Source organism: Malaya genurostris, chromosome 2, assembly GCF_030247185.1.
Source record: "Malaya genurostris strain Urasoe2022 chromosome 2, Malgen_1.1, whole genome shotgun sequence".
Taxonomy (NCBI): domain Eukaryota; kingdom Metazoa; phylum Arthropoda; class Insecta; order Diptera; family Culicidae; genus Malaya; species Malaya genurostris.
Window position 1 is genome coordinate 298,151,704 of NC_080571.1, and position 22,711 is coordinate 298,174,414.

Genomic DNA, 22,711 nt, shown 5'->3' on the forward strand with positions numbered 1-22,711 from the left:
CTAATGTATTGAACTACTTATTTTCTATTTAATTTTTTCTGTTAATTTTCCAATTATGATCTATCAGGTGTACAACTTTGCTTCCGCCGTTTTTCGATAGGTTAAAATACATAGATGATAATGCCTTTGAAGTGAGTGTGTACAGTGCCTAACGAATTGTCATCGCCGTTTCAATGACAGTTGTTCTTGTTTTCGTATTATTCACGCTCGAAAATGTATGCCAATTCTCGCCATTGGCGGGAAGTTTTACTTTTCTGTTAAAATTCGAAAAAAAAGCAACTGAAGCGCGTCGAATGCTTTGAAAAACTTACGGTGATGCTGCTCTGAGTAAAAGAATGTGTCAGGAGCGGTTTCAACGTTTTAAAAATGGTGATTTCGATGTCGAAGACAAACATGATGGTGGAAGAGAAAAAACCTTCAAAGATGAATAACAATTTACTACGAGCTCTTAAAACCGGATGAAACCATCACAGGAGATCGCTACCGAACGCAACTGATGCGCCTTAGTCGCGCGCTAAAAGAAAAGCGGCCACAGTATCAAGAGCGACAAGACAAAGTCATCCTCCAACACGACAATGCTCGGCCTCACGCCGCCAAAGTGGTCAAAAAGTACCTGGAAACACTGGAATGGGAAGTCAATCCTTCGAAGAGTTGGAAGAATGGATTGCTTCATGGATATCGTCAAAAAAGGACTCCTTTTTTCGAGCCGGGATCCGAAAATTTCCGGAAAGATGGGTGAAAATTGTCGCTAGCGACGGACAATGCTTTGAAAAATATATCTGTAAGCAATTTTTCGCAATAAAGCTTTAAATTTTGGAAAAAAAACGGCGGAAGCAAAATTGTACACCTAATAGTATAGAACTTATTTTTTCCAGAGAATTCTTTATTTAGCATTTTAAGCAAAAATGTATTCACCCTTTCCAAAAATCAATCTTGAGTTGAATTGGTTTCTTCTTAAGCGCAAAATAAATGGTTTGTTATACTAAAAACGTGTGCAACACTTTATCGAAATGATCCGGATTTTGCAACCTTTTCTACTGTTAATTTCTGGACATGCTCTAAATTTAGTAAAATGGATACATTTGTTTCACGCGTACTTGAAATTATAAAAAAGACAATACTTCAACTTTTGATACAAAATGCAATGCAACAGTGGGATTGTATGATAGACATTAATAAAAATCTATTTTGACTTACATAGCTACAAACACACGAAATATTTGCGTGACACGCCATCGTTGAACACTATCCTCAAAGACTATTTCGCTAGTTTATGGTAAAAGGTTCTAGCACTTCGCAGCACCGATAAAGTGGAAAGTTTTTCTTCAGAAATAACAAGTGCCACAATTTTGGCAAACACTTCACAGTCACTATCACAGGATCAGCAGTGATCCATCAAAATGAATTGCTCTTAACGGTGATTTAACGCAAGCTTGTTATCATCAGTTCACTGACATAAATTCGAACGAATCCTAACCCAGGAACACAAACAGTTTTTTTCTTCTATTGTGGAACTTCAACCGGCTAATGTGCAAGTTGCATTGAATCACTATCGCTATCGCCGTCACAGTGCATCATTTTTCCAACACTTTTGCCTAGCACTGCCCAGTCTTTCCAACTCGAAACTTGACGGTTTCGAAGCGTTCTCACCGCTCGCAAGTCGCCACTTGACTGAACGGAACCATTCATTCAAATTTTTGTTTCAGCCATCGGTGTGTCTGTTTTTCCGCTTCACACGACTGCCAATACGGTTTTTCTTTTTCCCAGAGTGCGCGCGCGGCGATGGCAAAAGCTTTTGCGTGTTTTGCTCTGCTCGCAAACGGGACCGACCACGAAAAACGCAACAAGGTGATCGTTTCCCAGTTTACTGTTTTCAATATGTTTCTTTCTATCGCTGACGGTAAAAAATAAAGACTGAACTGAGAAATGGTTTCTGCCAATGGCGCTACATTAGCAGGTGGGTGGGAATTTAGTGTAGGGTTGCTTTTCGATCGGAAACGTGCGACAGATCGTAACCAATTGTATCGATCTTTGTACGTTTGTCGAATGAACTTTTGCCAACTACCGTATTCATGGTTAAGTGTAACAAATCGTAAGCGAGTCTAATAATAACATGAGGGCGAAATTCAATAAGGGAGTGCAATCAAACTAAACAATCAAATTAGGGCGGTTGCAGAGATGTTGAAAGCTCAAGTTGAACACTAACTTTATACTGCTATTTAAGTGATTCCATTAAAAATAGAAAACTAGCGCTGTTGTTCTGATAAACAGTATAAACAGAAACAACTACGAGTAATATCCTCATCAACTTTCAGAGGTCCAACAATAGAAACTACTCGTTTCCGTTTGCAGCAAAAAAAATCTATCCTTTGAGCCGGATTTGAACCAGCGACCTATGGATAACTACCCGAGAGCTCCACTCTGCCTACAGTCCACCGCTCTACCAACTGAGCTATCAAAGGAACACACAAACAAGCGATCAAAATTCGGTCCAAAAACTTCATGCTTCATAATTCATTCGATCGCGCACTGTCCGAACTGATAACGATTTTACAGCGAGCGAAGCATGGTTGCCACCAGGTGATCTGGTCATGTTTGCGAGCTTTGCTTTACGTGATCATGCCATAAGAAATGGAAAGCTGATCCAATGCAGTTTAGTTACTAGCGCTTCAACCTTGGCTGGCTGGCTCATGCTTTGCTGCGTTATGTCGTGCTAGCAAAATAATTGTGTGGTGGTCATGGAGATATTTTTAAACTGGCAACAGTATCGACAATCAGGCACTCAGCCTTTCCTGACTTTGATGAAATGAGCATAAATGGAACGTTTCAAAGGATTCCAGCCTGTTGATGAGGATGCACTAAAGTGATTGCATCCGTTTTTTACTCAGAGCCCTACTAATAGAAAAAAGTACTGCTGACGCATCCTTGATACTGCACTAAGAAGACTAATTGGAAACGCAGTGAGTCTAGTATGTGCCGCGGGAATAAAACATTATTTTTTACAATTAAACTATACTGCCCATACTCGCATAGTTAGTTTGATGGAAGAAATCTATCCTTAATGTTCATTCAGTTCATTTTGTAAGTACTCACAGTGGCAGCAGTCCCTTGCTCTACACTGGATCCTTGATTGCATTTGCTTCTTTGAGCTTCGATTTTAAATCAACACATAGACTATCCTAGGCTATGGTGCCCACTTTTTTTTATGTAAAAGATATTTTATTCAGGCATTTTTGCGTACAAGCTCTACGTGGCCGATTTAGCTGAGTTTTTTTTTATTGGATCTCGTTGTCACCCTTTTTCTAGGGGGAGAGGAGCTTCCATTTTCCTCCTGCGAGGATTGAGGGGCAGTTTGTTCGTGGTTCGTCTCGTCATCCATTGCCGTGGTATTGTTGTTGATTTCGTTGCTAGTTGCTGTAGATGCGCCTTGTTGTACATTGTTTGCAGTTGCTGGTTGGTTAGATGGTAAGCTGTTAATTGCAGCTGGTGTACTTTGTTCTATAGGGGATACGTTGGATGGTTTCGTTGAAGGGGATGCTTCACTGTTGTTGGTGACTGCCACAGGTGTACTGGGGTTGCTTGGGGTTGGTGTGAAGGAAGCTCCGTTGTCCTTTGGTGTAGTTGTCTCCTTGTCCAGTTTATCACATGGCTTACCGTAGTGAACAGCTTTTTGGCAATATTGACATGTGGCCATCTGATTGTCATAGGTAACCAGTGATTTGCACGGGATTCTTGTATCCTGACCGAATGTCACATAAAAAGGTATAGGCCTCCTCATGCGCATGCGTAACAAACGTACGCCATTTAGAATACCGGGGAAAAAATTCTTCCACTTTTCTTTTTCGATAGAGAGAATCTCTCCGTATTGGGACATGGTTTTGCGAATATAAGGATCGATGACGCTTGAGGGAAGATCATGCACACGCACTTCTATAGCACTATCTTCCATATATACTGGAATGTTGTACTTGATATTTTCATGCTCCACATAGTGCACATTATTATTGTCTTTAGCGAATTGAATTGCATCCAACTCTTTATAGAACTGGATATAAACAACATTATTGGTCTTATTGCATTGAAGTAAATGCACACGTTTAATGTCAAGATGCATTTGCTCCTTAAGCAAACCTTCAAGTTCTCGTATCGAAGGTCGAATTTTGCACTGTCTGAAGTCAACAATAATTGTATTCTTTCGTACCGGCGGTAGCTTTTGTTCGTTTGGTTCACTCATTTCGAGATCGTTCTATTGTTCACTACACAATACTGTACTTGGTTTCTTCTGTCTCGAACGTAAGCGGTTTTGGTTTATCGACTGACTTGGATGAGATGTGAAACCGAACTGATGGTGCCCACTTGGTCACTGTTTTTTCGTGCTGATTCAAATAGATTTTATAAAATTGTTGTTATGTGTGTTCATGTTTGTGGCTTCTGGAATTAGTTGCAGTTTTTTGATGTAATGTATATTGTAAATACATGCATGTATTTACATATACGCCTACATACATACATACATACATACTTGCATACATATACACATATACACACATGTATTCCACATGCAAAAGTCGTATTCTATTAGAATCTAACTAGAATTAATATACCAATAGTCATCTCATTAGTAGAGTCACCATGTTATTCTACAGATTAATGCACTTTCAATCAATGAATTGTAATAAAATCGTATACTTTGCTTAGGTTTTCCGAAGCAATACTGCAGAAAAAGTAGTTCGAAAACTGCTCAATATTCTGTTATAGCGACGCGAAAACTCGAAGCAAATGCTCCTAATTTCATCTGCATCTTCATCTTGAAGTCAATCTATCGAACACAGGCAACAGATCTCACTCTAACTAATGGTTTTACCTTTCTCATATAGAAAGGCTATGCAATCGCTGTGAAATCGTATAGGAAGTTTATCCTGTCACTTGAAAAATTGACTGGTAAAAATTGGCCCGGAGGGCTAACTGTTCTATACCATTCGACACATTTTATCGAACTTAGCAATTTATGTGTGTGGTCCACCTAGTGGTGTGATGATGCCTTTCTCATATATAATATTGTGGTATTCTATTCAAAATGTACTTCCAGCACCGGAACCCGAGAACTGGTATAATCGAAGTCAGTTCGTACGGCCACCAACTAACATGACGTACAAACTCTACTAGTTTATATTCAAATTTTGAAAATTTTATACGATTTCGTCATCGTACTTTAAACGACGATTTAATTTTTTTTTGTATCCGAAAATAAGCAGTAATTTTTTATTGGACCTCAAGACCTTTCATTTGACCCTAAGATTGGGAATAAAGGTTTAGTTTCGCCGGTGTGACGGTGTACAATATTGAACACACATCTCACGGATCCGGATGAAATTCCGTATGGGACCTTGTGACCTTTCATTTGAATCTAAGTTTGTGGAAATCGGTGAAACCATCGCTGAGAAAAGTGAGTAAGATCCATTTTGGAATATATGACCACTATTTCCGGTGATTCCGGAACCGGAGACCGGAAACCAGGAATCGGTTTGTTTAGTTGCCTACTGATAATGGCTATCGATTTGTGTAGTTTTGAGACCAGTTTAGAAATTTTTTTACGTGTTCTGTTTCGCCGGTTTATGTGACGGTGTACAATATTGAACACACTTTACCCTATAACTCCGAAACCGGAAGTCGGATCCCGATAAAATTCCACAGCAGCTTCAAAAATAAGATGAGCTCTAATTCAAATCAAGATTTGTGAAAATTGGTTCAAGCATCGCAGAGAAATCGAAGTGAGTTCTATTTTTGGAGTTTTTCATCACCACTTTCGGTGCTTCCGGAACTGGAAAAGGGGGGACCAGTAGTGCCGAATTATGTTTTTACGCCCACAAACTAACAAGCTCTGCAGACTAGAAAAATTTATCAGACAGTTTTATGGGATTTGTACCTGTTTTTAACCATCGTTCGCAAAAAATACTCATGAAATTGGTAATTTTCCACTTATCACTATTTAGTTCCGGAACCGGAAGTCGGATCCATATAAAATATTTTACAAAGTTTTAGAAAACTAGAAGACCTTTCATTTGAATCTTAGTTTGCGAAAATCGGTTAAGTTGTTTCAGAGATAATTGAGTGCAAACTTTTTCTCAAATTTTCACATATTACTATATAGCTCCGGAAACGGAAGTCGGATCCAAATGAAATTCAATAGCAGGCTATGGGACCATAATACCTTTTATTTGAAGCTTATTTTGTGAAAATCGGTTAAGCCATCTCTGAAAAAAGTGAGTACATATTTTTTCCATTTTTTTGATACATATCATCCTACATCTCCGGAACCGGAATTTGGATCGGGATGAAATTCAATATCAGGCTATGGGACCATAAGACCTTTCATTTGAATCTTAGTTTATGAAAATCGGTTCAGCCACCTCTGAGAAAAGTGAGTGCATATTTTTTTTACATACATACACACACACATGTGTCCGTGACACAGACATTTGCTCAGTTCGTCGAGCTGAGTCGAATGGCCCTCCGGGCCCCGGTTAAAAAGTCGGTTTTCACTGTGATTGCATAACCTTTCTATATGGGAAAGGCAAAAAATCTCATAGTCCCAAAGGTTGCTATTAAATTTCATTATGCTTTCATAGTGTAAAGTGTGTTTAAAATCGCACACCTTCATTTAGAGCGACGATGCAAAAAGGGGTAACACTTTTCTAGATTTGGGTCAAAACTGATATAATTTGTACGCTATATTAGTTACTTACTAATCGAGCCGACTTCGGCTATTCTGGTTTCTCAGTTTCCAGTTCCAGGAGTACCGAAAATAGTGATCAAAAACTTAAAAACTCTTGAACGAAACTCACTCAATTTTCTCAGAGATGATTTGATCGATTTCCACAAACTAAGGCTAAAATGAAAGTTCCTACAGTCTCATAGGTTGCTGTTCAATTTCATCCGGGTCCGACTTCCGGTTCCAGAACTATAGGGTAAAGTGTGTTTAATCATTTAGTGCGGCGATGCAAAATACTGTTTACTGTTTAAAAAAAAACTTCTTGGCAGAATCATCTAGTGATATTTTTGGAAATATAAGTAATATGAGAAAGGCATCATTACACCACTAGGTGGATTACATAAGATTTTAGGATATGAGATGACTAACGGAGACGAGATAAAGGGGGTACCGTTACCCTACTTTTATTTCTGTTATTGGTCGATCGTTAGTCTTGAGTTGAAATGATGGCCTTTATTACCGTTCTTGCATGCACTTCCTCTTACACTTCACTCACAGTTTATCTCACCCATCAGGTCCCACACGAAAACGACACAATCTCATAAACTAAAGTGGATGAACATCGTTTGGCAGCTTTTATTATTTTATTCCATTCTACAAAATTCCACCTCATACCACAGTATTCCATGGTACACAAATCATCAATAAACGCCAAAGATGAACTTGATTCACAGTTCATTTGGTGTCATCGCGTGAAACCCAATTGGGATACGTTCACTTCACGTAATTTTCACTTCATACTGGTAATAAGGGCCGGTAGTATGCAAAAGGAAACATAAAACAGAGCTCAGTTTAGCCCTACCGGTCTCTCCAACCCCGGATGTTGGAGTGTAATGCAATAAACAGCCTCTTTTTTCTATTTTTTAAATTATGCGGTTGTTTATGCAAATTTTCAAATTTATGCGATTTTCTTTAGAAAATTTTCAAAGTTATGCCGTTTTGCATCATGAAAATTTAAAAAGTAATGCGGTTTCTTGTTTTGTTTCAGAAATGCACGAAACGTCGAGATCTAGTGTAATCTAATAAAAGATAAAATAAGTAGATTTTCTGGAACTTAGAAAATTTTATTTTCCAAAAAAATTGTTTTCGAGGTTGAACCAGATTTTGACATTCCAATAATTTCTAAAATAAATTCGACATTTCAATAATTTCTAAAATAAATCTTAAAAAAAATTCTTCCAAACATTTTTTTCTTTTCATTCGAATTGTCAAAGTTATGCAAATTTTAAAATTTACAAAACCGATACACTGAAGAAGGATGTAAATAACATTCCGAAATATGTATCTGTATTATAACGTTTGATACACTTTTGTGAAAATAGTGGCTGTGAAAATAGTGGCTGTGAAAATAGTGACTTTGTGAGAGTGTAATGATGTGACATAGTGGAATTAAACTGTACAACAACAGTACTATTAGTGAGAATATTATACTAACAGCTCAAACAGAAATTTAGCAAATTTTATGTTCTCAATTTTTGAAGCAATTTTTGTGAGCATTATACAGCTATGGATGGATGGAAGAGTTTTGCTCGATTTTTCAGTGTCGTGTATAGAAAAATGAAAATTGAAATTGATTTTTTTAACACTGAGGCTGATGCCTGCAATTAAAGAACCAGAAATCGTATCCGAATAAAATTCAATAGTCGGCGAACGACCACAATTGGTTAACCCAGCCGGGTCAAAATAACCGATAAAAAGACGATAGTATTCTACAGAATCGTAAGCCATATGCCCTCAAGCTTGTGATAATCGGTCTATTTTCATGTTTGTGTACATTTTACTCCATTTTTCCGGAACCAGTATTTAGATCTGGATAAAATATAATAGAAGAGTTCATACCCTACAGTGACTATCATTTAAATCTAAGTCTTAGAATATCGGTAAGTGGTCTTCGAGAAATTTGATTTTTTTTGCTGGACCTGCACCGGCAGACAGGAGGATGCTCTAGTCTACCTTGTTCGTCCGATCTGGCTCCATCTGACTATCATCTGTCCTCGAACCTCTAAAGATGGCTAATGAATAAAAATTCGTGTATCCAAGTTACTTTGGTCATCGTCATACCCGTTGAGTCGGGAAGTAAGCAAGACCGAAATGAGATAATTCTGCATCGATCGAAAGCAGTTGTAGTTGCGTTGCGCCCAATCTAGATCTTAGGATGAGTGAGACAGAATTTTTCATTCTCTACTGTTCACATTTCGTTTATCGAAAGAGGGCTTGTGTTCGATCGTTGCCGTGATGAAAAACTACGGATTAGTGTCTCGTCTAAATTCTTCAATATTCTCTAATTATTATTTTCTGACTAAGATACTGAAGAATCGTACAAGTGGTAGACAGAATTGGTTCAGAATATGAGAACATTGAATACTATAGATGGAATTTGAATTTAAATTAATCAATATCGGTTAACGGAACATTGAACAGGTTCCATCAGAAATCGCGATATTTCAAAAACTATTGCGACTATATGTAGAAAGTATACACTGTAAAAACAGTTGTATTATTTTATTCCAAAAATGAATTTAAAAACCCGGTTATCTGAAAAAAGTTGGGCTAGAATCGAAATAGTGAACTGCAAATAGTCTTTTTTGGTTATGAAGAATGCTTATGCAAAATTTTAATCAAATCAAAGAATACAACAAAAAAAACAAGGTATTGTTCGCGGCATTGAACTCCATGACCTTCTTTCCGTGATAGCAAGATGCAAAATCCTGTCAAAACAGAACGGTATTATTGTGTTGCTCGAGGACAGGCAGCAGATGCTTTTCGAGGTATTACTGAGCATTAATTTCTTGGTGGAAGTGAAGAGCAAACGCCAAAATTAAACAGTGAACACAAACATCTTCAAAATAAAGGGGTGCGAGTTTTTTTAATGCGCGTTAGGAAAAAATGCAGTTTAAATTGATTATTTTTGATCGAAGCACTTTTCTCTAGTTCCTGTATAATTATAAAGGATTTATTGGATAAGATTTTTAAAACCGAAGTAACAATCTCCCAAGAAGCTGATGTTGGCAATGGCAACTTAGAATAGAGAATGGAAATGATGGAAACAGAGTAGCAAATAGTTGAAAGTTGACTTTCGAACCAAATAAGATTTCTTAGAAATCGCAGAACATACCTACAGATTCTTGATTCGGATATTTAATTTCGTGAAACATTTCAAACGAAAACTGATAAATTTTTAGGTAGCAATAGTTTGTAATATATTAGAGTCTTATCGTCCGTTGTGTTGCAGTGGAAGAAATGCGATACCTAAAACCACCGCTTAAATCTAAGTTCGTGATATGTTCAGATGCATCATATATACCAATTTTCAACAATACTCTACAAACTAAATGCATACTGACGCCAGTTGCTAGACCATCAATCGATGTTACAGTGCCAGGCTCTTTTCGTCTGACCTAGAGCTGTCTAACAACTAGCAGTGGATGCACTTCGCCCTGCAGAATCTATTTCGGTCCCCCGATTCGTGATGGTAACGCATGAACCGCAAAGTTACAATTGTTTAATCGGCACATAAGTGGAAACTAGTTTATTTAACCTTTTTCAGCACACCCAATATGCATACGAGGAACACAGAATGGTAACTGTGAACCGAAATATGTCTAGAATTCTATTCGACCTTACAATTTCATGAACATTTCAAGTCACGCGATTCTTCTGACCGTGGTCGGTGCCGTGACGAGGTGCTATCTTTCTTCCAATGTAATTACGTGACGTGAAGTAATTTCCATATTATGCATCCTTCCAAAAGTTACACTCCGTAAAATGCTAAGCAGACTTCTTCCGCCAACCAAGATTTTGCCACACTTTGATGAAATTGTTAGCCCAATTCAACTTGACCTTGGCGTCTAGCGCCAGGAAATATATTCCGCTGTCGTGTGTGTGTGATGTGATTAGATTTGATTGTCGCAGCATCTCCTTTGATAGCAAAAAATAAAAAATAAACCTACACAGGACGAAAAATAAATGATTGACATTCGAACTGATTCGCGACACTCGATCATTGGCCGCAATCGTTGGCGTCGTCGTCTTATGGGCTTGGTAGAGTTGTTTGTATACACACACTTTTAGTGGGTTCATACAACCAGCTCAGCGTGTGCCAAAATTCGCGACCGCCAGCGCTATATTAATCGGTCATCAATTGTTCAATCAATTCGTCAATGTGAATAGTTCGTTGACCATTCAGTCAGTATCGAACTTGAGTGATTCCGGTGTCGAATGTTCGTTGATCATAATTACGCAAGCAACCGTTTGAAATTTTCCAGTGCTACTGGCTCAGGAAGAAAAGTTTTAAATATTTAACATTGTAACATAATTCTATTTTCATACACAAAAAATGTTACTCCTTCGAGCCGGATTTGAACCAGCGACCTATGGATAACTACTACTGTCCCAATCTACTTTATTGATCTACAGTCCACCGCTCTACCAACTGAGCTATCGAAGGCAGGTGACTGTGCTCAAATGAACAAAAATCGTATTCTGGGGCAATGTCCAGAAAATACAATAACTTGGTAAAAAGAAGACAATTGTTATTGTTATCAATTGCTTATTCGAACTCGACTGGAAAACATAAAATTTGCAAATGTTTATGTTATCCAATTTTATTTTCCAACCATTTATTCACGTTGTGACTCATACTACTACTTAAGTAATCATTAAACTGTGTTTAAACAACTAGCATTAAATTTTTAGCCTGCTCGCAGGATGTGATCACTATACATAGAAATATTGTGATCAATAATATTTTGTACATAATATAAATACTACGATCTCCAAACTTACCTTTGTGTCACCTTGCCCCGGAAGCGATTTTGTACTTATGGCAAAATAATATTCAAAAACAATTATTGTCCACGAATCCTTTCGTCAGCAAGTATATTTTTGTGCACTTATCCTTTCTCCATTAATAACACTTCAAAAGAATCTATACACCGTTGCTCTAGATATGATTTTCTTTTTATTGATTGAAACGATTTTGTTGGCCGAAAGAAACTCAGTTTGTGTATAATACCAATACAGGTGACAGTAGCGTAAAATAATGCACACACCGTAAGGAATTACGATGGTGTGATTTTGTTTACGTTTTGCACTCGGGCGCGAAAATAACCAAATATACGCACACACATATCGTAATGCAATACGCACGTAAAGAGTGGCAAAGAGAAATGCCCGATGACAGTGGTAGCACTATACTATACCAGGCTCACGGAAACGAAGAGACGAAAAGTTCTCGCTGTAGCGCTAGCGGCTGGCCCTCTCCGTAATTTTTTCACACCACCTCAAACTAACGATAACTTGTTTCAAAATCACGGATCACAAACGAAAAGTTGCACATAAGATGGTAGTTATAATTCACCTCACTAATTTAGAACGTAAGATGGCAATAAAAATGAAAATAAACACACACACCGATCAGAAACCGAACAGTTTGGCTAATATCGTCGCGGCTTTCAAAGATGGCCAGAGAACGAATCTTTTGAATCAAAACTTCGGAATTTGTGATTTTGACGTTTGAGGTAAATCGCAGGGTTGCTCAGTTCAGTTTCTACACTGAAACAAAATGCTCCATTTAAAACACACAACAAACAGGGGTCGCATTGTTAAACTCGAAACGCTCAATATTTTTAAATGTAAAACTGAAAAGTAGGGTAACAAAGGTAGTTTGGCTCCTTCATATATTTTGGCCCACCTAACAAACTTTATGGATTTAACCGATGTTAAATAATCCATGTTGCATCAATTTGGAGCCTATCATATTTTATTACCTATTGCTTAAGGATTTTTCAATGATATTACAACACTTGGGAGATATTTTTCCAAAAAATTGTTTATTCAAATATGGCAGTCAGTTGATACCTACGGACGACGAAAAATTAAGAGGAGATTGAATTGCAATCATTTTTCAAAACATATTACATCTGAAAAACGATGTGTTTTGTGTGTGTAATGAAGTAGGTCAATAATTACGAGCTATTTAAAGTAAGGACTATGAAAATATAAGCAAAACATCCTTGTTCAAAAAACAATTACGCCATGTCCAAAATACCTTTAGAGCAAATTCAGTATTGAAAGTTCTATATGGAAGATCTATAATAGAACAGAAACTGGAATAAACGTGTCTCCAGCAAGCCGTTCTAGTTTTATTTATTCGACCAGTTCTTCTGTCAAATTTAAAACTGGTCTACGATGCAGTTCTATTTTTTTTGTATATTTGAAACACGAGTAAAACACTGCTGGGGCTGCCAGTTTTTCTTGTTAAAAATCCAGATTTAAATTTTGTAGCTGGCATAAATTATGCATCTAAAACTAAAACACTACATAATATGCCCTTAGAATTTTAAGAAAAATTGCGTTTTCGCCATAAGACTTTTGATATTGTGTAAGGTGACTGATTGCTTTATGAGCGCAGACGGTGTAGTGAATGGTGATAAGCCTTCCTTTTATCTTGATCCAGCTATCGATAAAGTAATGTATACTACCTTGATTAAAAAGTTTTCGGAATTCATTCAGGAAATTCAAAATACAAGATTATTCATCAAAATCGATATTGTTTCCTTCAAAGTACTCCCCATCGACTACAACACACTTATGCCAGCGCTTGATCCAATCCTCAAAACATTTCAGTTTTCGGTATGTCCATCAGAGTCATCTGTGATTTTTTCATAATCTCATATCGGGGGCTGAAACGCGTTCCACGGAGCGGTTTCTTAAGTCGACCGATTAGGAAAAAGTCGCAGGTAGCCAAATCAGGCGAATTCGGTGGTAGCTGAATGGTATTCGTTTCGTTTTTAGCCAGCCCCCTGCTATGACGTCATGAAACTGTGGCCAGCATCATTCTGCTTAAACCAAAACAATGAAAAAGAATGGCTAACAAAAAATTGGATATTACAAAGTACTTGTTTATTCAGTACCCTTTACCGCACTTCCCCGCAAATTATCGATCAGAATATCATCACTACGATAAGAAAAATTAAGATTTTACTCGATTTGAAACGCCCGAATGTTTGTTTACCATACTCTGAGCGCTCTGATTGCCCACCAAATGCCCCAGATGTTGGCTACGATAGCACTTGTTGGAGTGCCCTATCATTGCCACCGGGCTGTTTTTAGCCAAATGTTCACGGATAACGATGGCATTGTGTGATCGTGCGTTATCGTGGTGCAAGATACACGAGTTGTTTACCCACAAATCTAGTCTTTTTCGGCGAATCATCACGCAAACGTGAAGCATATCGCAAACGTGAAGCATTACGCAAACGTCTCATAACGCCCAAATAATACTCCTTGTTGACGGTCTGGTCTTATGGAAGAAATTCATGATACACAACACCCTTGTAATCATTGAAAACTGTGAGCATCGCCTTCTTTTTCGACTGAAAACTCTCTTATTATCATTTACAGACTCACGGTCACTTCTGAAACGTTCGTGCCACTGATAAATTTTTTTTAACGCAAAATTTAATGCAAACTCGTTGCTCAAATTCATTTTCATTTCGAAAATTGAGAGCGCCATACGGTGGTGATTCCGGGAACTTATTGATCAAGGTAGTAAGTTCTCGACTAGGGTCCTGCAAAAAGTAATTTAACAGCTATTTTTATTTGTGCGGCTAATGGAATCCACTGGAATCCATACTAAAAACTTTTAAATTTTTAACATCACCAGAAACTCCACATAGAACAGGAAAAATACGTTTTAAGCATCGGAGTCCAGCTATTTTTACTTCACGTAGCACATTGCAATAGCATTTAGCGATAACTTTTTGCAATTCAGTGTACAGATTGAAAAATTGCGCTTTGAGCAAACTAATTTGAATTTGAATTAGAGATGACATTGTTCTATTGATAGCTAGAATAGCTTTACAATCCAGCTTTATATTCATTTCATAGTGACCTATTTAACTTATGTTAAGTAAAAAGAGCATTTTAAAAAGTGCGCGAAAATATAGTTCATCCATATTTGCTCGCTCCAAAATATATTTTCGTCATGGGTCAAAATACAATTGGGGTGGCAGAAAAAACCAAAAACATGATATCGACAATTGCAAACACAATCTCGATAGTATTATGTCACAACATGCTTCATATCGTAGAAAAGATGTGTATTAGTAATCTCTGTTTGAAATTGGACCATATTGTATTGAATTAAAACACTAATTTCACAATATTGTGCAACTGCTTCCTTAAATGGGCCAAAATACCTGTTTTACCCTAGTTATAAAATTGTTTTGGAATAATGAAATTGATACAGTAACTCAAATAAAAATCTTATATATACCATAAATTTGTAATATGAACTGCATGCAAGTCATATGGAAACTTATAAGCTTAATAAAATTGTATGTGAAATTTAATTCAGCGTAATCATTATAGAGTTCTTGTGAGATGTTTCAGATAAAATTCTTTATAATTATTAGCCCTAGAACGTCACTCATGGCTTTTTTTCTTTACGTAAATGCTTTCGTGGAGTACATTTGTACCACAGAATTTAAATCTCTCTCTTAAATTACTAAATTACAATGTACCTAAAATAAAAAGGTTAACGTAAATGGCATAGTTTCATTTCAAATCTTTTGGAAAGAATCTTCTATAATAATATTTCAGTTTGATGAATTTTACTAGGAAATATTTGAATTTTGTTAAAACAAGTATGTGAATTACGTCAAAATACATTTTTTCACCTCCATTTAGCTGGAGTACAAATCTATCGAAAAGAGTGTTCTATAGTTAAAATCAGCTACAAAATGTTTTTAATTCAACATGTCATAGAATAAGCAACCAAATCTTCTCTGGCCGAATTCTCGACATGGAAATAATTAATGTGACATGGAAATAAAGCCACAGACTAACAGACATGACAGTATGAGTAAATTCTTATAAAAATATTTTTTCGTGATGCACTAGTTCCACCTATATTGTACTGCGTGAACTATTTACTATCGGTACACCGCTTGTGTTACGTAAAAGTTTTTTTTACTAGTTGGTTTCCCCTCGTTTGTCAACACCGATCAGCTGTTTGAGCAGGGATGCCTGATTTCATCAGAATATTTGATAATGAATCGTCACAATAAATTATTGGATTACGTTGATAATATATTAAACTTTTTCAGCGATGTTGGAAGGAAAACATTTATTTTTCTCAACGTTGTTCATCTAGACTATTTTTGATTGTGTTGGTAATTTTCTCCTGAAATTAAGTGGCGGCAGACCAGAAGCAAGAAAATATCGTAACAAAATGGGTTCGATTTTGTATTGCGTTGGAGGATGAGAAGTAGGCACAATTCTGTATATAGTTTTGGTAATATGTATTAAATCTGTATCTTGCATGAAATTCGCATGGAGGTATTCAAATCAATGAATTACAGGTAATTCTGTGTGAATGACAACTCGGTTGGTAAATGAAAAAAAACTAAACACAGTCTAGATGACAGACAGGAAGTTTTTGATAGGGTAACGTGGCGTCATCATGACATATGCGAGTACTGTCCCAACTAAAGGAATATTCGAAATGACCGTTTATATGGTTAAATAATCTAATTTGAGTGTCCTGTCTGTTAGTCTGTGATAAAGTTGCCTTGAACACTTGAGGAAATCGTGTGATAAGTGTTGACATTTTTGTAGTTGGAATATTTATATAACAGGCAGGAGGAGGTAGCAGTAGTGTTTCCAACGTATAGCAAATTTGAAATTTACACAGGATTTTGAAAAATTTGAAAAATGTTCGAGTCTGTATATCTGTTATCTGTGGTTCACTTATTTCTGGTGGCATATAGTGATTTTCACTGGTGCTTAACAAAGATTGCGATGCGGCAAGATAGCGACAAAATGCCGCAAAGATAGCGAAACTGTCATTCGCATCGATTCAACCCCTACGAGACCACAAATCAGAAAAAATGACCGTTTAAAAACAATTGTTCTTATAACCAGAATAATTATACAATGATAGTTTGTATTAATCGACGTCTTTGTCTTTTAAACCTCGTGCTTCACTCGAAACATTATTAATATTAACCATGAAATAAGTTACTAAAAAAATTGTGAATCGTCTATTCTAAAAATTCAGTCGTCTTTGACAGATACATACTTGTTGATGCTTTTGTTGAACAAACAAATAATTCTTTTTGCAAGAGAATATTACCTTTTGAATCAGCAATTGCCTCTAATCCATTAGACGATTTATTTCTCTATTCGATCTAATTCTTGATATAAAACTGCTGCAAACTTCAGTAGAACAGGCAACGAAGTGGTTAAAACAACTGTCCAACTCCTGGGCAGAGATGCTAGGTAAAATTTTCACGTATGCGTACTAGAAAACCTCCAATACAAGTGTTAAATTTATAAGTATGACGAGAAAAACTAACAACAAGGAGCTCGACGCAATTGAAAAAGTCTGTAAATTAGACAACTGTATATAAAAGTTTCAAAAACCTGTAAAAAGTCTTCAAAATTGCAGTCTGCTTATAAAAGAAATCCGTAAATTTACATGCAAATCTGCAACCTGGAACCTGTGATTCTGACGCTCATTATTTTGCTATGCTGTGGCGATTCCGTCGCATTCTATGCCACGCTGAAAACCACAATATAAAGCATTAATTAATTCAATTCTAGACACCCACTCACTTTTTGATGGACTCAGGAATATGTCTTCAGCAGTTCTCTATTAGTAAGGACACTTCAGGCAGATTATGGCTTATATCGAACAGAGACGCCTATATGGTAACAAGACAAGTATAATATAGTGAAGACTCAAACCTTACACGCTCCACACATTTAACATATATTTGGCTGGTTTTGAATCATTGATGAGGATGATGAAGGATGTAGCTTGGAAACCTACATGCTCAATATTCCTGGAAATTTATTGCAATAACGACCTGCACTATTGTGGCAGAATGTCGGTTCGCTGAGTGGTTTAGTGAAACGTGTTGGATGTGTATAAGAATAAAAGAGTTCACTGTACTATAGGATAACTAGGCAATAACTATTAAAAATTATTTCATTCAGACTAAATTCAGTGGTTCAAAGGTACCGACGGCAGATTACCCTTTTGCATGGCACATCGCAGGAAATGTCCCGAGCCGAACGCCGAACTCAAGGTTACCTGTTGTAATTCGAGACTTTCTTTTGATTGCCAGGAGATGTTTATGTGCGAAAGGAGGATGATTTCTTTTGAGAATAAATAATTCAATTTGAACAGAAAGGAGACCAGTTCGGGTTACGCAGGAACCTAACGAAATCCAAGAGTTGCCCTTTGCTTCACATTCACTATGTTTCGTTGGGTCGGCAGTAAGTTACTGCGCGGTGCGTCGTGAATGGATTTGAAAGCCACGCTCGCTACACAGTAGAAGCTTAGCGAAAAAACGCGGCTGCAGCAACGGTGGCGGCAGCGGCAAAAATTATTGATGATAGGCCTCTAGCAGGAATACAAGAGCATCGCAATGCGACTGAAAATTAATAATCTCCGGAGATATGATAGACAGATTTGCGGTAAGTTCTCTGCCTCTTTTCTGTCTTGTGTTGTTTTTTTTTCGTTTGCTTTATATCGCTCGCTTGATGATGCTTTTGAGCCTGGCTGCCGGTTTTGTGCGCTCTGAGGGACATGGATGGATGTTTATGTTGTGTATTTTGGATTTGAATAATAGGGAACCGTTCCGATTCGTTAGACATCATAACATGGTTCTGGCAGAGCAATCGAAAGGTGAGAAGAGCTGCAACAGCAGCAGCACCAGGAGCAAAAGTGGCCGCTGAATGCGGTACTCCATCGAGTTCATAGTATCTCGCCTGGCGTCGTCGTGGTCTTGATTATGGCGGTATGTAACAACAATATAGAAGCCGGCGGAACTAGATGGAAATTTGGTTTTGCTTTGTTATAACAAGACAAGATCGCTAGTACTTCTGGGGCGGGATAATTTATCTATTTTATTCATTGCTTAGTTTATCAAACACTGGTGTGTCCCTTGTGTCGATGGGGTGATGGAGTTGACCCTTTAGAACAGGGGTTCCCAAAGTGGTCCATATAGACCCCTTGGGGTCGACATCCTTTTTGCGGGGGTCTGATTATGGGGGTCGACCCCCTATTGTTTGATATAAATTGTTATTTAAAATATTTACGCTGAAAAAGTTGTGTTTATTTGACCATCCGCAGAAAATGGTAAGTACTTTACTGCTCATACTCGCATATCAGTCCCATATCGATTTTCGCCAATTTTGAGTTAGCTTCAGGAATGCAATCTATCCTTAATATACTCTCAGAAATTGCAATAAAAGTTTATGGTTTGTTCAGAAAAATGTGAAAAAAATATCAACTTATGTCTGTCCCATATGAAAAGTACCCGCATATCAGTCCCATTCAGTGCAAATATCAATAATTTCATTTGTTTCAATATTGGAAAAGCAAAGGTGTATCACCGATATTTCATGTAATAATACCACGATTTAGCATTAGGTAGCACAATAAATCAAAAAATTCGAAAATAAAATTTTAATCGTCTTTTTCTCGACATGCCGATTTTCCATATGGGACTGATATGCAAGTATGGGCAGTTTACATCAATATTAAAAAAGCAAGAAATTGAATTTTCGAAGAAATTTGTTGATGGGAGTCTGAGGCCTAAGTTAATTTTAGTAAAGGGGTCCATGACCCAAAATAGTTTGGGAACCCCTGCTTTAGAACTAATGTGATTTTACAGTTCCTGTTCATATTGTCCTAAATATATTTTCTGTAGTTCGATAGCTACATGGACATTGGCGTCGGTACGTTGTATTCGCGATACTTCTAAAGTACTTGCCTAATTGCAAGTATTAGGGTTACCACCTCGCTTAGGGTTTCGTTCGGAGTGCCCGTATCTGAAAGACAACCTTAGGTTCTCCGGGCGAACATTAGCTGTTCTTGAAATTGCTATTGATTCTTTTTATATGACCAGCGACGAATAGAAAATTTTGTTGTTGCATGTTACATCAAACTCCTTTACTGAAAAAGGTCGTATAAAATGAATTATTTAACTGTGATCTCTTATAGTTTGACTTTTTCATAGTCATTTTTTGACTAGTTTTGGCTGTGAACCATTTCGTGGTTAATTTTAACTTTTGGTTGAAATCTGACACTCTGGTTATTTGGATGATGTCAAAAATAACTCTGCTCTAAAGCATGGTTATTTTTGACAGATCGATGGTTATTTTTCGACAATGAAAATAATCTTGCAAAGAAAATTCTAATATGAATTATTTAGTCAAAATGATTTCCAGTGCAAAATAAACCCAAATAACTTTCCATCCGTCAAACTTTGAAATGGACCGGAGTTTTAGTTAAATTTAACTACTCGGCACAAAATAATCACCCAAGTGTCAGATTTTAGCCAAAAGTTAAAATTTGGAACTTTCAATCGGAATAAAATAAGATTGAATTTGTTATGTCAACCAACAGCAAAACAAAAATTTAGTGTGAAATTAATGTAGCAGACAAAATAGTATCATGAAGTGAATGCGGTACTCAACATAATGTCGATCGCGGCGACATCTGCCAGTATTCGTCACGCTGCTCATTTAAAATTTTACACACAGTTCATACGAGTACCTGTATATTTGTTTTCTGTGGGTATATCGTTTATTTTGACATATTTTTAACTTTGAAAGACGTTCACCGGCTGGTGTCATGATTTTTCAGTTATTACAGATAAACAAATGACAATGAGATTAAATGATTTTTAAACGTCTTTGCCGGATATACGATGAGAAAGAAAATGGATTTTCTTTGAAAGATGGGTCAAATGAATAATTTTACGATAAAGAGAGTTCGCATGCTGAGTTGTATCTTTCACAAACTCACACTTCCGCAATGTGACATTTACCTCTTTTCGAATCTGTATTGCCCTAGGTAATGCTAAGCTGATGAAAAAAATTGCTTGAAGCGTTTAGATTATTATCATAACACAACTTTATACTGAATCCATTTGCGCGTTACCGTTTTGTTCGCATGTAAATGGAGACACGACCCGTTGACAAATTAAAACACTTTTAATCATACAATATGGTAGCTTTCGATTTAATCAAATGAGGTAAATCCATAAACATATCACCGAAATACACCTCCTAGTTAGTAGGACTGAATTTCGTTGGGTAGGACTGAATTTCGCAGTTAATTTGTTTTTAAAATAAAATAAAGTATATTTGACAATACATTTAAATAAAAAGAACTAGGAAATAACTTCAAATTTAATTCCTTAATTAATATTTTGTGAATTTACGAAAAAAGATGTAAATTCACAAAATATTTTTATCTGTATAATGTGAATCAATTACAAAAACAGTTAATTGTTACTTGAGCATGTTTTTACGTTCAGGTGATTGTATTATTCATTTCATTAGGCTAGTATTACAGAGAACAAACATCCAAATATTGATCCCAATGTGTGTAAGTAATTTAACGATTGTTTGGTAAAGTGATCACCAAGTTGCAATTCGCCTATAGAGGCGCTTTGAGCAGCTCAGCAATTAGGATTTGCACGATGACATCCCGAATGAACTGCCAATGAATCAAGTTTACCTTTGGCAGCTATCAGTGGTTTGTTTACATATCTATTAACACGTATTAGATTTTGCACGAACATGACATAACCTCACAAAATGAACAGAATAAACTGTTTTTTGACAGCCGCCGATGGTTTGTTTACAGTTTAAAATTTCATCATAGGTTCATCGTTTGAATTTAAAAATTGCAAGTCGCCTCACACTAAACAGATTTATACAAATATCGCCTTTGATGCTGGAAACGCATACAGGGCAATCTTTTTAGTTCTTTTCAATGTGGAACACGTTTTTAACACACGGCAGCTGTCACAGATGAACTTGATTCATCGGCAGTTCATTGTGTCGTCATCGTGTAAAATCTAATTAGCTTTTTACCATCACTGCTAACCTCAATCGAATGAACAAATTTTGACAGTCCAGCAGTACTGTTTGTAAATAGAGATTTTTTTGTTTGTCTGTTAACAATTTGGATGAGACCATTTACGGTCCATATCGCCTAAATAGAGTTTTAAAACATTTGTTCACGATTGGATACGGTTTGTTTTTGAGATTTATTAATTAAAAGTGACAAGTTGCAAAGTGTAAAGATTGTTTAAGGCGTGTTCTTTGATTTTTGTTTAAGCTTGTTTGTAAACAGTACCGCTGAGCTGTCAAGGATGAATGCTTGTTCATTTGTGATAATATAATAATATTTGTGACGATAAAAAATCTAATATAATAATATTTGTGACGATAAAAAATGTAATTCAAATGAATGAACACGTAAACAAACCACTGATAGCTGTCAAAATTAGATCATTTTGTTCATTTTTGTGAGGTTATGTAATGTTCGTGCAAACCTAATCATCTATGAGCTCTTGCCTTCAAGTTTGCATACAATGGTAATTGAAGCGTGCAAAATCGTACGCAACGGCGATTTTCTGCGAATTTTCACTTGTATACTTTACACAGTCTTCACAACCAAGTTTGATGGGTGTCTGTTTTCTGTGCTAGAATCTTGAAAAAAAAACTCGATGGCAGCTTTTAAAATCTGAATTGTGAGATTCATTTTGGATTTTTGTTGGCAATTATTTATTGACACGTGAACATGCAATATCTGTTTTGATAAACTGAATCGATTGCTGTGCCATATCCTGACTCACATAAAGACCATTGTGTGTGATTCCATTGTTATCTACCGGCGCAAATAATTGCCACCTGTGATATTTGTTGCTGTTAGAGGGTGGTATACGCCATGCTCGCTCGCATAACTTCGTTTCGATCGATAATATCGTTAAATATTTTTTCACAGGGCAGTCGACTTTAGTCTATAGATAAAATGTCATCCACAAACGTAGTGTGAGTTAGGAACAGAGATGGCATTTCACTAGAGTAGTACACCAGGGCGTAGGTTTCAATTATACACTGCGGATA

At 36.7% G+C, this 22,711-nt stretch overlaps 1 protein-coding gene and 2 non-coding genes across 4 annotated transcripts in view; all 3 read right to left on the bottom strand.

Moving 5' to 3' along the window:
- Positions 1–12,275, bottom strand: part of LOC131430709 (tubulin monoglutamylase TTLL4) — a 55,584-nt gene extending 43,309 nt beyond the window's left edge. Inside the window, exon 1 of one of the 2 annotated variants that reach the window (XM_058595871.1) lies at positions 11,558–12,275. Coding sequence is in view for 1 of the 2 variants with exons in the window: in XM_058595870.1 (XP_058451853.1) it covers positions 1,198–1,236 (39 nt within the window). In the remaining variant the exon portion in view is untranslated. Of the gene's footprint in view, positions 1–1,197; positions 1,682–11,557 lie in introns of those variants that run through there. The other variant, XM_058595870.1, reaches the window with a different exon arrangement.
- Trnay-gua (transfer RNA tyrosine (anticodon GUA)) lies at positions 2,366–2,462 on the bottom strand. Its single transcript has 2 exons — positions 2,426–2,462; positions 2,366–2,401 (listed from the first exon to the last, which is right to left on the bottom strand). It is a non-coding gene; the product is annotated as a tRNA-Tyr (tRNA).
- On the bottom strand, positions 11,116–11,219 carry Trnay-gua (transfer RNA tyrosine (anticodon GUA)). The gene is made up of 2 exons: positions 11,183–11,219; positions 11,116–11,151 (listed from the first exon to the last, which is right to left on the bottom strand). It is a non-coding gene; the product is annotated as a tRNA-Tyr (tRNA).
- Positions 12,276–22,711: the final 10,436 nt, after the last annotated feature.